At 35.4% G+C, this 14,736-nt stretch overlaps 2 protein-coding genes across 2 annotated transcripts; both read right to left on the bottom strand.

The window, feature by feature from the left end:
* Nucleotides 1-2,016: 2,016 nt before the first annotated feature.
* LOC9326834 (ethylene-responsive transcription factor 12) lies at nt 2,017-3,231 on the bottom strand. The gene has a single exon (XM_002890726.2). The coding sequence runs from the start codon at nt 3,027-3,029 to the stop codon at nt 2,478-2,480; it is 552 nt and encodes a 183-aa protein (XP_002890772.1). The 5' UTR covers nt 3,030-3,231; the 3' UTR covers nt 2,017-2,477.
* Nucleotides 3,232-8,694: 5,463 nt separating this feature from the next.
* On the bottom strand, nt 8,695-14,596 carry LOC9326832 (tyrosine--tRNA ligase 2, cytoplasmic). The gene is made up of 21 exons (XM_021011826.1): nt 14,488-14,596; nt 14,019-14,091; nt 13,545-13,698; nt 13,143-13,426; nt 12,965-13,061; nt 12,679-12,784; nt 12,510-12,592; nt 12,278-12,423; nt 11,988-12,093; nt 11,744-11,803; nt 11,612-11,628; nt 11,430-11,516; nt 10,934-11,087; nt 10,304-10,587; nt 10,126-10,222; nt 9,943-10,048; nt 9,785-9,867; nt 9,559-9,701; nt 9,348-9,453; nt 9,076-9,135; nt 8,695-8,981 (listed from the first exon to the last, which is right to left on the bottom strand). Exons 2-21 carry the CDS (start codon nt 14,075-14,077, stop codon nt 8,961-8,963), a joined length of 2,253 nt encoding a protein of 750 aa, XP_020867485.1. The 5' UTR covers nt 14,078-14,091; nt 14,488-14,596; the 3' UTR covers nt 8,695-8,960.
* Nucleotides 14,597-14,736: the final 140 nt, after the last annotated feature.

Below are 14,736 nucleotides of genomic sequence, written 5' to 3'. Positions count from 1 at the left end.
GGTTAATTCCATGTCACCGCAGAAACACATGCAGAGGTTCGTCATAGCGAGCATTTGTTTAAATACTTATTTATAGTACGACCGAAAATTTGGTTAGTCTATAAATACTTATTTAATTATAAAATTTCTCGCTAACTCTTTCTGTCTCCTCTCTCGGTATAAATAACTACATGAGTTAGATTACAAATTGCTTATCAAATAATTTTTTTTTTATGCTTATTAAATGGTTACGCTAAAACAATTTGCAATAAGACTATAAAAATTGGTATTTTATTACAATATATATATATATATATTTATTACAATATTACAGATGACTAACATATGTAACAGTTCTGTGACAAAATGTTATATATAGTCTCATACAACTACACGAATTCGATTCTAAATCACATGTAAAACATAAACATAAAATCATCACAATTTGCATGAAAAGTTTGATTTCGCTACATGAGATCTCCTATATTTAATTAATTTTAAAATGAGATATATAGACTTCTTATGATTTTTGAGATAAATTAGATTGATTCGCACTACTGAAGCAAACATGATCCTTACCAAAAAAAAAAACTGAAGCAAACATGATTCATTTATTACTGAATTTTGTGCTATTTAAATTTGAAAAGACACAAGAAAAATGGGTAGAAAAACTCTCACATTTTTTAAAAACATATAAAAAAATTTCAAATTTCTTTGTGGGTTTTTAAACTCTCACTTTTTCATTAATGGTAAAATAAACCCTATTACTAGTAAACTCAACTTTAATTTTTGTTATATTAAAACAGTAACAAACAAAATTAATTTATTTATGATTTTTTTTTTTCAAATTTGAGTTTTCGATTCTTTTTCTTCTAAAATTAAGGTTTTTGCGATATAAAAGTTCATTCACCATGTAGTTGAGATTAAACAAATCACATTTTGTTACTATTAAAAGTTATGTTATATAAACTACAAAAACTTACAGGATAGCGCATTTGATTTTTTTGGTTTGTTTGAGTTTTTCAAGTTTTGATTTAGGAAATAGTCAAAATTATAACAAAATTCATATTCAGTTGGAGGTTCAATTTAGGATAAAAATATAGTTAAATAATAATTAGTTAAATATAATTTATATTATATTTTAATATATCATAATTTATATATATATATATATATAAATGTTAGCTGTTAATAAATATTTATATAGTTTATTTGGTCAGATTAAAATATTTTAATGTGGAAATTCATATACTTTACGTAGTATTATAAAATCTAATTTGGTTTCACGGTAGTAAATTTGTGTGATTAGACCGAATAAACCTTTATTAACATGAATACATATTCAGATTAGCATAAGAATTTATATATCACTCATAACAAATTTTGTTTGGTTCACGTTGATGATTTTTTGTAACACAACCAAATAAACTTTATTAATAAACCTTTTTACACTATGCCTTACAAAATTTCAATTTAGAAAAATATTGTAAACTTGAATTTTAGAAAAAAAATCCTAAATTAAATTGTTTATATTTATTTATGTTTTCATATAATGATTTGTTTATAAAAATTAGTTTATTAATAGTAGGATTTATTTTACCATTTATATAAATGTGAGGTTTAAAAATCCATAAAAAAAGTTTGAATTTTTTTATATATTTTTAGAAAAAGTAAGAGTTTTTTTAACCTATTTTTCCAAGTTTAGCCGTGTGCTATTAATAACAAAGATATTTTATTATGTGAATCTGATTTATATCTACTGTATATAGGACCGCTAAAAAATAATATATATATACATACATTTTTATAAGATTGGTGAACATGAGCAGAGAAATTATATAGAATAATTAAACTTCCTCTAAACTTATCAGAATACTTTTGTTGAAAAATTTACAAAATAAATAAAAGAAACTATTTAGAAACTCAAACTCATAATTCACATATCTTGTCCGTAAGTGAATAAGCCAGTCCAAACTCACACGCTTACTCTGTATTTATGTCTCTCACTAGTCTCTATCTCTTTTGTTTGTTTCCTTCTTTTCTCAGTCTTTTGTCGTGTTTATAGAGAGAGGCGCGTGAGTCAAACAGGACACTAGCTAGCAAAGCAAAGAGCTGCACAAAGTCAGTCCGTACTTCACGACACGCCATGGAATACGATAAGATTTCAAAACCCCCTCGAAACCGACATAAGCGACGGTCGTAACACAATCCACAAACATCATTAGATCCATGTTCAAACGTTGTTAAGTTTTTGTTGCTAATTAAGAAGTTTCTTGTTATTTCCGCAACATGGATCTCTCATAACAACAATCGATATCCAACTCTTACATAACGAACAAAAGAAGGATTAAATTTAAAAACAAGTCTACTAACTCTAACAAAAAGATATTTGCTAAAAAAGAAACTAGTTAAAGTAGTTCCACCGAAAGTGGTCTCAAACGGCGCCGTGTAGAAAAGTCCGGAAAACGGCGCCGCTACATCCATCTTTATCGTTTGTTTCACAGCCAAAGCGGCGGAGGCTCGTTGAGGTCAATGGCTAGCCCACGTCTCACCGTAACAGGGGATGGAGACGAACTCATCATCGGAAACCCAACCACTTGATAACCAGGCGACGACGTGGCTGCGTTAGGCGAGGAGGTGAAGTAAAGCGGCGCTTCGGTAGAGGAGTAATCTGAAGTTTTGTCGTTTAGCACACCGGTTCGGAGAAAAATCCGTTGGTGATGGTGGTCGGAGATTGGAGGAGGAGGAGGAGGAGGAGGCGCGGCGAACCAGAGCTGTTGGTGTTGGTTATTTGCGGCGGCGGAGGGAGGGGAAGGGAGGTGGTTGAGGTCCAGAGAGAGAGGAGAAGGGAAGTTAGTTTTGGCTTTGATACCACGGAGGAAACGAGCAGCGCCGTCGTAAGCAAGAGCGGCTTCTTCGGGAGTGTCGAAAGTGCCTAACCAAACCCTAGTTTTCTTCCAAGGATCTCTTATCTCAGCAGCGTAACGACCCCATGGTCTCTTTCTTACTCCTCTGTAATGCACCTCTCTTGCACACGTCGTAGACGCCATTGTTACAATCTCAGAGGAAACGAGAGAATCTAGAGAGAGTGAAAGGAGAAGAGAAGAAAGAGGTTTTGCTTTGTTGACTTGTTTGACCCAAAAGAGAGAGAAAGAGAGTGAGTTTAAAGAGGAAGAGGAGGTGTGTTTGTAGGGCCGCTTGAGAACACCCGTAATCCTCGGCTTCTTTGACGATTATCTTTTTTTTTTTTTTTTTTCTTTTTTTGGTTTCCTATACGTAATATATATATGTCGAGTTAAATAGTAAAACAAAACTGAATAGTGTTTGATTTCTAGAATCGAGGTTTTCTCTGGGGTTTGCAAAGAATCAAGCACCGTTCGATCTTTTGCTGTTGGGTGATGTGACTGTGGTATGTTGAGAGATTGTTACACGTGGGTGGTCGACACCAAAATATTTTGTTTTGACGATTTTAGAAATGAATGAAAAATAAAGTGAAAAATTGAATGGACTAATTGTATGACAAAAAGAGAATGGACTAATTCTTTTGATTTTGATGCTAATACTGTTCTTTTATCTACCATTTTTTAGTTGAGATAATTAGGTGGAAAGTAAAGATCTGGATCATAATTAGTTTTTGGTAAATTCTTGTCGGGACCAAAACAATGGTAACATTAGCCTACTATTTTTCCGATTTTAACCTCATTCGCTTAGTTTCTGACTTTTCTTTTATGTTCATTATCAATATGTTGTAGATATCCAACAAAATATGTAGATTTATTTATATATTTGTTTCTTTGGTCATAATATCCGATTAACATATATTTATTTTGTAAGACTATAAATAATTCGAAGCTATCTTCTCGATTATTTTCGAACAAAGAAAAATTGGTTAAAGATATATAGAGACAATCCGTACTTTAATTTCAGTATGATGAATCTATATAAGTTCCGGTAAAAATTTGACAAAATATGATAAAGATCCAGTGACAAATCGATCGAATCCGGTAAGAGTCAGTGCCAATTCGACAAAATACGGTATAGATCCGGTGACAACTCGATGAAAATCGGTGAAAATCAATCGAAAATCCGACGAAACTTATGATATTTAAGTGTCTAATTACGATGCACTATTACACTTGCTCTGTGCAATAGTTTGGGTTACAATGGTTGTAATTATGTTTGAAGCAAGTACATAAATGTTAATACGCTCTATATATGTGTTTACATGTATACAAATATTAATAACGCTATATATATGTATATATATATATGTGTTTATATGTATACAAATGTTAATAATGCTTAATGTACATGTTTACATGTATACAAATATTTATAATGTTTTCTATATATATATATATATATTTACATGTATACATTGATCCATATATGTGTTTAGATGTTTACAAATATTAAAATCGTATAATATATATTTGTAGAGTGCTAAAATTTTCTCAATTTGATAAAAACACAATAATTAATGTTCTTCCTTTCTTCTGTCGCCGTGTAACCATCACGTCCGAAACAGAGACGTCGCTTCGTCCTTTTTTGCCAAAAAAAGACAACAATGTTATCCCACTCGCATGGATATGTAAACCACTGGTTTTTTCGTTATTATTACGAATGTGAGGGCGAGAAGTGAAGCTATTTTTCCAATGTTTGGAGACAAAGCAGTCATTTACCTCTGCGCTAATTTGCATCTCTGTTTTTACCTCTGAGCTAACTCACCCTTTTTAGTTTTGTGCATAAAGAAAAATGTTCTGTTAGACGTAATCGTTAGCATGAATACTTTTCTAATATATAGACTACTTTTCTAAGGTTCTGGTCCCCTTTTTTCCTTTTCTCTCTCGACAAATACCCTAGCCGCCGCCCATCCTTCAATTTCTCCGATTAGACCTCCCCGGCGGCCGGGCTTCTCGCCGGAGCTGTGGGAGGGTGTAGATCTTTGTCTTGTTTTTAGTTTGGTTGTTAGTTTGCGTTTTCTTTTGTTTCAAGGGTAATTTCAAAGGTGGATTTTGGTTGATGAGGGATTCGGTGGTTGGTGGGTGACGGAGTTTTCGTTGCTTCCTATGTCGAGTTCTTTGCTTCATCTCCTTCGTTTTACTTTGGATTGCTTGGTTTAGATCTGTTGCTTTCGGTGTTGTTGCGTTTTTGTCAGCAAAATCCTATATGCGGTGATAGACGATTGAAGGAGGGGAAGCCATCGGTGTTGAGGATTGGTTTTGGTCTGTGACGGGTCCGTTTGGTCTGCGGGTTTGTCGAGGTTGTGGTTCAGTTTTGGTGGTGGTCCTGTGGCTGGTGGATTCTAGGAGACGGGCACGTTTCGTCTATTGGTCGGGTATTTGTTCTCTCTCGTCTATCATTTGTTTGGATTGTGTTTTCGATAAGGCTTTGTTGGTGTTGGTGTTTGTGTGGCATAAACCGAGGGTTTGTGCTTGATTTGTGAAGTTTGTGGTGTGAGCTGATTTTGGGTTTGGCTTTGTGACCTTTGCTCTTCTGCTCTTTTGGGCTCTCTTGGCATTTCGTGGTTCTGGTGTTGGCTTGGTTTTGGTTTGTGCTTGTCTTTGGGATGGTGTTTTGTTGCGGAGTCATCTACTAGCCCTCCCTTTGGCTACTTTGTGGTTTGAAGTTGGGTTCTAGGCGTCGCAGTGGAACGATCTCCTGTTCTTCTCTTGCGAGGAGGTTACCAGTTTTTTGTCTGTAGGTGGCTTAAACTGGGTCGACGAGTGTCCGCGTGTAAGTGCTGTTGATCTTCCTTGACTTGTCTCAAGCCGAATCTCAAGATTATTTCTTTGTTCCTAGCTGGTCTCTTTTTCCTCGTCTGCCTTAGTGTGGTTTGGCTGTTGTGGTTCTTATTTTCCTGGTATCGGTGAAGCTTGCTTTCTTGCCTGTTGGTGTTGCGGTTGGAGACTTCGGACGTATTTCATTACCGGTCTCCATGATGCTATCCGACGTCTACAGTTTCTATAGGAAAGCTTGTGGGTTTCTCTTTGGAACAGAGGGTCAAGTGTAGTGCATTGGTCTTAGCTTTTCCTTTATAAGCTTTTTATGTTGGTTATCTCGTCTTTTCTATGTTGCTTCCCTGTTGATTAGGGCTATGCTTCCTTTGTTTGGGTTTTCGTCTCTGGGGATATCTCGTTGTTCCGCCGGCTTTAGCTTTTCACCTTGGTTATAATCAGTTTCCCTGTACTTTGGGGCTTTGCTTCCCTCTTTTGGGCTAATGACTCTGGAGACATTTCTATTGTCCGCCGGCATATGTAATTTCAACTTGTATCCGTTCTTGGTTTAATAATAAAATTCAAACGACAAAAAAAAAAGATGTAATTGTTAGGAAAAAAACCGTTTCAGTTCTATTCTCAAAACGATCGCATAAAAGATTTGACAGATGAAATTGTCTAGATGCATGCAGAAAATGGTGTTACTAATCAACCATTTTTTAATGGTGCCATACCACGAAATTTGTGCTATCATCGAAGAAGGTTCATTAGTAACTGTAATTAATATACCAATCACTTTCCATAGGTAAACATAAACTCAAATTCAAGTTCTTGTTTTCGATCGTAACAATCTCGATGCTTTTTCTCACAATAAAATTTTGTATATTTACGCAGAAGAAAGAAAAATGGGCCGCCTCTTTGACTGGACCTGAGGCATTGGGATGCTGACGTAATCCCTAGTACTGATAATAGACCTCTCTCTATCTATTTTTTAATCTTTGCACTCTATTATTTGACAAGTATTTAAATGCTCTCTTTTGGGGTTTTATTGGAACCCATATTTATGATGTGATTATGATGCACGAGGACAAGGCTACAAGGAGATCATTAAATAAAGTAACTTGACACAACTACTCTATCTTTAGCTCTGACTGATTTTGTTTTTCTTTTTGTCCAAAATTCATTAGCCCATCTTATGCAAACTTACTATACTCTAAAGTACTACTAATAGAGTTGATTACATATATAGGCTCTTTGTTTCCTCTGAAAAGTGATGTAGTTTAAGCCTTTGGATAGTTAATTGTACAAGATATATTATTTTATCAAAACACTTTTTCTAAAGACCATATTCTGTATTAAAAAAATTATTTTAGTACTCATAGGAGTCTTTTGATAAAAAAAGAAGAAGTAATCATAGGAGTCAAAACTTTAAAGCAATTGAAGTAGCATATAATTTTTCAATAACGGACAATACTTTAAAAACAAATAATTGAGTTTTTTCTTTTGTTTATGAACTGAAGTTTGATTAGGTTCTTTGTCTTTTAACTTATCTCTTTTTTTTCCTTTTCCAAATCCAAACGAAAAAATAACTAAAATGCAGCAGAAGACGGATTTTGTGAGAGGTTTTTGTTTGTTTTAGGGGTTATGGAAGAGATGTGTTTCCTTTCACGTGACAAGGCTTAGGGTCTGTCGTTTTGATTGAACAAATGCATTGGTCCATATCTAACAAAGTTTCTACACGTGCGAACTCTGATGTCTGACTTCTCTCTCTGACAAACTAGTTTTGTGATTTACTTTTATTTAAATTAACCTACCTATAGTAAAGTGAAAATAATATCCCAAAGCTATAAGCTACTACTACAGTAATAATCATTTTCAAGAATTGTTTTTGGTAGGAAAATTTAAATTTGAGCTTTCGTGTTCACGTGAGCCTGTGATAAGAGCTTTATGACGTGTCTTTGTAGCAGCAGCTCTCTCTACAGAGAGAGAGAGAGGACAAATGGAGCATCGTCATCAAGTGGTGCTGACTGCCTCCTACAGAAACAGAACACAACACAACACACACACGAAATCATGACTTCGATGTCTCTCGGCTTACGTGTCTTCTTCTCATTCCATGAACCCTCTTCCTCTCCTCCCACACCTGACCTGACTTCACTTTCGCGCCTCTTTTTTGACTATTTGTTGCTTTCTTATCTCTATTTTCACAGGCTTACTTTACTTCCATAATTTTTTACTATCCACCACGTCAGTCACTGATTCACTATTTCGATTGAGGAAAGAAAATACTGGAAAATTTTAGTTTAACGTTAGTGGAGTTTAGTTTAGTTGACGTAGTGATTTTCTCTACTTGAAAAATCCTTAAACCAATGCTAAAATTAAGGGAGTGTTATTCAACCATGAACCATGAAGTTAAAGTCAATTCTTTAAAGTTTAGATTTGTTTCCTGTTATTATTTTTTAAGAATTTGTTTGTATGGATTCAAAATCTTTGCAATATATCTTGGATTTTGATTCTAATAATTTACTCATGAAACTCCAAAGAAGATTCATTTCAAATGATTTAATATACAAAAATTTTACAAGTCTTTTAGTTTTGAATAACACTGAATTTTAATGAAGTATTTTAAATCTTAGTTGAATAACACCAAACTTTTAAAATCTAATGAAGTATAAGATCTAATAACACTAGATTTTAAAGTTAGATTTAGAATGATTAGTTGAATAACACTAGATTAGTGTTGAATTTCAATTCTATTAAAACCATCATTGAATAACACCACCTAAGTCGTTACTTTTTCTATAATTTGATATTGAGAGCTAAATGGAAGTTATGTTTTTTATTCCAGTCTACTGTATTTTGCATCTCAGTATTTATGATTATTCACATTTTTATGGCTAATTCTTTGCTTCAAACAATTTGGTAGTTGACTGGTAACTAAGAAACAAATATCATATTATCACTCTTTCTTTTTAGCAGCTTCACAAAAGATTTGAAAAAAAAAAACTTGTCTAATCTATCTATAAAAAAGAGGTTTAGGATAAAAGCAGCAAGTACCAAATGTGTTTCTTGTCTGCTTAGCCATTCTAAACCAGAACATAAATCACAAAATTTGGATTCTTAATCACCAAAATCTTCGAGGCTCATATCTATTAAACAACAAAAATGAACTTTAAGAAAATTGCAAGCTTTCCTTGTAACCCCAAAATCCTTAGGAAAGCTTTGTAACGACGAACACAAATAGTCTTCGTTGCTTCTGCAACTTCACCTGGTGACTCTAAAAGCCTAATAACAAACAAAAAACGATAAGCCAAAATAGTTGGAGGAATGTATAAGCAATGGGTTTTGATCAAAACGAGGGGGAACAGTTTCTCATTACCTTGACCTGTTCCAGTAGATTTTTGGCACGCTCGTTGGTTTTAAAATGATCGCGAACAGGCTGAGATATATTGGTAAACAATAAGAAGCATATCATTCATATATAAAGTAACGACTAGGACATCAAAATAAAGATTGATAAGAAACGACTTTCATGTTCCATGATGATTATACTGATGCCAGAAACTTGAGAGAAATAGACGACTTTTTAACAAGGATTGCTTGCTCATTTGTGTTGAGGGTATAGTCATTTATAGAAGGAAATGTACTTACTTGCAGAGTTATATTCAATGCTTTCATCAGGGCTTTCTTCAGATCCTCAGGATGCATCTCGCCGCTCTCGTAGTCGGCAACAATGTCTTCAAAGCTTTTGAAGGTCCTGACAATTTAAAGAATTTCAAAGATCAGTCTGAGATGTGATTATGCAAATACCATATGTGATGCAGAAACCCAAAAGTTGCAAGATTTAGTTCCAGCTACTCACTTGTTGCCCCCATTGTTTTCACTTTCAACCTTGAACTCATTGAATCGTGGTAGAACAATGTATTTGACGTATTCGAGACATGGATTGCCTTCCACAGTTTTCGGAGGGCAATAAGCTTTGTTGATCTTCTCATTAACATCAGCCTGGAAGACAAAATATCATTACACATTTCGATACCTACGAAAAACTCTTCTCTGTTTTGCAACCTTTATAGCTATTCGTTTACCTCCTCATCTTCCATAAATATTGCAGATGATGGATCACTTTTAGACATCTTTTCTTGTCCTTGTTGGAGGCCAGGAAGCATATCTGCAAAGCCGTTAACAACAGCTAAAGATGATGATGACACTGTAAAAAAAAAAAAAAAAATGCGAAGAGACATACGGTGGGACAAGATGATGGGTTTATTCTTTCTCTTAATGTCAGCACAGTATTCTCTTGCTAGCATGTTTACTTTTCGCTGATCCATACCGAGCTGGCAAATATCAGCCTACACAAGTCAAACAACGAAGTATCAGTAGCAATCATAGAAGTGAATATATAATCAAAAAATGTATTTTAAAGTACCTCGAGTAAGAAAATATCCGCACACTGCATACACGGGTAAAGAATTTGAGCTGCACTCAGCACCTCGGTCTCACTACGTCCCATAATCTGCCCACACCTGTAAGGAAAGGTGACATATTTCATTCAGATCCATTGTTGTTGCAATTATACTTTAAACCAAGCATTGGAAATTAGTTACCTCAAGATTCGACGGAGGTTGTTTCTACGAGCAATGTCCATCACAAGAGGCCAATACTTATTCCCCTTGTCATTTATTTCGTCTGATGCCCAAAGAAACGCTACTTTGTCATTGTTCATCCCACCCGCTTGCCAAATTTCCTTGAAGTATTCTCCAACCACTCTAATTCTCTCCAAGTCACCTCCCAACTTGTTGTTCAATTGAGCAAACCAATCTGCAATCCAAATTTTCACTTGGCAACCAGCTGAAGTCAGTTTGTTCACATTGGTGACCTTCATCACTCCCTGTTTAGGATATACCAAAATGAAACAAGTTAGAAGAAAGTTCTCAGACAGAGAAAAATATACAATCAAAAGGCTTTCAGTTTTTGCCAGTAATCTTCTTATTCAATAAAACTTGTAAATCTGTCCTAATGAACTATCTTATCCTTCAGACTATAAAAATTTTCAAAATAATCAAATAGAACGGAATAAACTATTAAAGCTCAACATTTCTCAAGCTGCATCTTCAACCTTGACTAAACATTTCCAAAGAGGAGGCTTAAAATTTGAGAGAATTTCGCATCAATTATGATGGGCCACTCAGAATCTCAAAGCAATATGAAGCAAGCATAACGGAATGATAACCGACCTGGGCGATGTGCATCCTTCCTGATGGTTCAAAACCATCATAGCAGATCGGAGCAGGCTTCTTGGCTAGAAGATTCTTCAGCTCATCCTCTTGTATGCATTCCTCACCAATACTCCTCACAGTCTTGTATTTCATCTCGGTCTCCTCGCTCACCCTGAATTAATAACGTGCTAATCAGCTAAACCACAAGTGCATAATATGATAGGAAATCTCACATAATATTGATAAAAAATCGGAGAAATTGAACTAGAGTCTGTGCCTTGTTTTCCTGAGTCATCTATCTAAAATCACAGGAGAGACTATTAAGTAAATTAAAGCAAGAAACTATTTTCCCCAAGTTTCAGATAGGAGTCATGAAGAAACCAAATTAGATGAGAAAACAAACATTGAGTACTCCTAAGTCATCTATCTTATCGGACACTAAGCAACGACAAATGAAAGAAAGTGAATAGGAGATACAGAAGAAAGTCAAGAAACGCACTACAAGATTACTTACTGTAATCCGGTATCCGAAGAAGATGCTGCGCTTGATGTGTTGACGGAAAGATCCTCCTTATCTGTGGATGAAGCTGTTGGCATGACTCTGACAGATCAATAAATACAGGATTATATTAGATTTTTGGTTATAAGAAGTTTCATTAATGAGTGAATATGCTTCTTGCTCCGTAAGTTTTTTACCTGGTGATTTTGTAACCCTACAATAACACATGACAAACCAAAAAAAAGAGAAAAATTCAGAGGTTGCGTGTGAATGTCCAAGCACTAGAACTATAAGTAGCTGAAACATGAGTGGAAAGAGACTTTTATTACCTTGACCTGTTTGAGCAGATTCTTGGCGCGGCTGTTGGTTTTGAAATGATCACGAACAGGCTGCAATGTGGGTAAGAAACAGATTAAAACTATTCAAAACCTAAAATTAATGACCTAATTTCCTAAAGAAGGTAATTTTCTATGTTCCACGATGATTCAGTTGAATCCAAAGAAAAAGGTAACATTTAGTTTAATTTTTTGCTAATATTGTAACCATATTGTTGCAACAGAAGGAAATACTCACTTGTAGTATCTTATTCAATGCTTTCGACAGAGCGTCCTTCAGATCCTTAGGGTGCAACTCGCCGCTTTCATAGTCAGTGGCAATGTCTTCAAAGCTTTTGAAGGTCCTGACATTTGGAAAAATGTGATTCCAAAGGTTAGTACATTGCATTGCTAGATAAACCGACAAAGAGACATGTATACTGAGAAAATCTGACCAAAGGGAATATTTAATGGCAGCCATTAGTTTGAGATTAAACCCGGAAACAGAACAAAAAACACAGAAGGTCTAGAAAAGCTGGAAAAACTCACCTGTTACCGCCATACTTGTCATCTCTCTCAACTGTGAACTCACTGAACCAGGGTAAAATGATGTATTTTACGTATTCAAGGCATGGGTTACCTTCCACAATATCCGGAGGGCAATAAGCTTTCTTAATCTTAACATTAACTTCAGCCTGGAAGTCAAAATCATTTCACACGATTCAATAACTATACAACTCCTCTCTGGTTTTAAGCTTAGTGCCGAACAAGCTACTTTTACCTCTTCATCTTCCATGAAGATAGCAGAGGAAGGATCACTCTTAGACATCTTTTTCTGTCCTTGTTGAAGACCAAGAAGCATATCTGCAATCCGTTAGAACTAGAGATTAAAAGACCACTTGGAAGGATACACAGCAGCACAGTTATCAAACAGAAAAAGTAAAACATACGGTGGGACAAGATGACAGGTTTGTTTCCCCTCTTAACGGCATCACAATAATCTCTTGCTAGCAGATTTACTGTTTGCTGATCCATCCCAAGCTGGCAAATATCAGCCTGCAGAGGTTAAGGAAACGTTTCAAGAACAATCATAGAAAAGTCAAAAGGTCGATGGACTTGATATAGACGGATCGGAGCGCCACTAAAAACAGATTTACAAGGATCCAAACACGATTAATGAGAGCAGGAGAAGACTTATACACGGGAGAAGTTGTTACAATATACATATTAAAGTACCTCGAGGAAGAAAGTATCGGCACATTGCATACATACATACAGAATGTGAGCTGCACTCAGCTCCTCAGTTTCACTCAAACCCATAATAGGCATACACCTGATAAGACCAGAAACATACTCAACTGTCTATCATAACTATTCACTTAACTGCATAAATGAAATGTGGCCGGGGGCCTACCGTTTTATTTGGGCTAGACTATTTCTGCATGCAATGTCCATCACAAGAGGCCAGTACTCATCTCCCCTAGCATTTATTTCATCGGATGACCAGAGAAACTCTACATTCTCACTGTTCATCCCAGCTGCCTGAAATATCTCCTTATAATATTCTCCAACCACCCTGATTTTCTTCAAATCACCTCCTAACTTGTTGTTCATATATGCAAACCAATCTGCAATCCAAATTTTCACTCGGCAACCAGCAGAAGTCAATTTGTTCACATTCAAGATCTTCATCAGTCCCTGCCAAGGTAATAGCAGAGTTAAACGCGCTAGCAGAAGCTTCTCCTTAAAGAAGAAAGAAAACAAAAGAATTCCAAAGAAAGCTATATGAAACAACCATATGAGGAGTGTAACACACCTGAGCGATATGCATCCTCCCTGATGGTTCAAACCCGTCGTAGCAAACAGGAGCAGCCTTCTTAGCCAGAAGATCCTTCAGCTCATCATCATGTATGCATTGCTCGCCAACACTTCTAACTACATTGTATCTTTTTTCGACCTCCTCACTTATTCTGAATCAATAAAAGATCTAATCCGGTAAGCTAACAAGTGCAAATATAAACTGGAAGATTCACAAATAAAGTATCCTTCTTTAATTTTCGTAAGGTTTCTCCCGACAAGTGAGTATGCAAAAAGAGGGAATCAGAAACCAATTTCGATGGTGAATTGAAGAATACAAACTTAAGGTCGTGCCTTTATCCCTGAGTTCTTATCTAAAACATGCGGAATAAACTAGCCAAGAGATCAACTAATATAACACCAATGTTGGTTTCATTCATTTCTTGAATCCTAGGCATCAAAATTGCAGGGGAGATAAAGAAAAGAAACTCACTGTAATCCGGAGGGCAAAGTAGAATCCTGAGTTGGTGAATTGATGGAAAGAGTCTCCATCTCTGACGATGAATCTGTTTCCAAAAATCAGAACACAAAAAAAAAAAATGACTTATATTTTCAAACTTTATGCAGAAAGAAGTAACACCTTATCCTATCCAATCCTCTCCTCTCTCTGTATCTCTCTATCTATATTGTTTCGTTTCCAAGCTCTTGTTTTTTTCTTTGACTTACTTACTCACACTTGTTCTCATTGTCACCAACACATAATAGTTTATGCAAAGTTGCTAGCTTTAGCTTATAATTCGATCTGGGCTTTGTGTTTTGAGATCGATTTCAATCTAGAAACTGACATTGGCTCATAATATTCAGAACTCCTAATGAAAAATCTCCAAATACAACCTAACAGAGAAGAATTTCTAGGCAAAGAAAAGAAACAAAGACAGAAATAAGAAGACAATTGAACTGACCTCTGCGATTGATTACCGTAAGCGTTTGTCTCCACTCCGTGAAAAGCCTGAACCCTCAAGAAAGAAGAAACAGAGAAGAAACCCTTTGAGAGCCTTTGACTCAGATTTGGAAAAAAAAAAAAAAAATCAGAACCGGTTCATTACGGTTCACTAAAACACCCGGTTTTTATATGGTTCTTTGAAGAGAACAAGACTTTATTCATTTCATTTGATCATTTTGCATACATTCAAGGCTTTTATGGAAGTTGA

This window comes from Arabidopsis lyrata, assembly GCF_000004255.2.
Source record: "Arabidopsis lyrata subsp. lyrata unplaced genomic scaffold ARALYscaffold_1, whole genome shotgun sequence".
In the NCBI taxonomy this organism is placed as follows: Eukaryota; Viridiplantae; Streptophyta; class Magnoliopsida; order Brassicales; family Brassicaceae; genus Arabidopsis; species Arabidopsis lyrata.
This window is presented reverse-complemented; position numbering and strand designations above follow the sequence as displayed.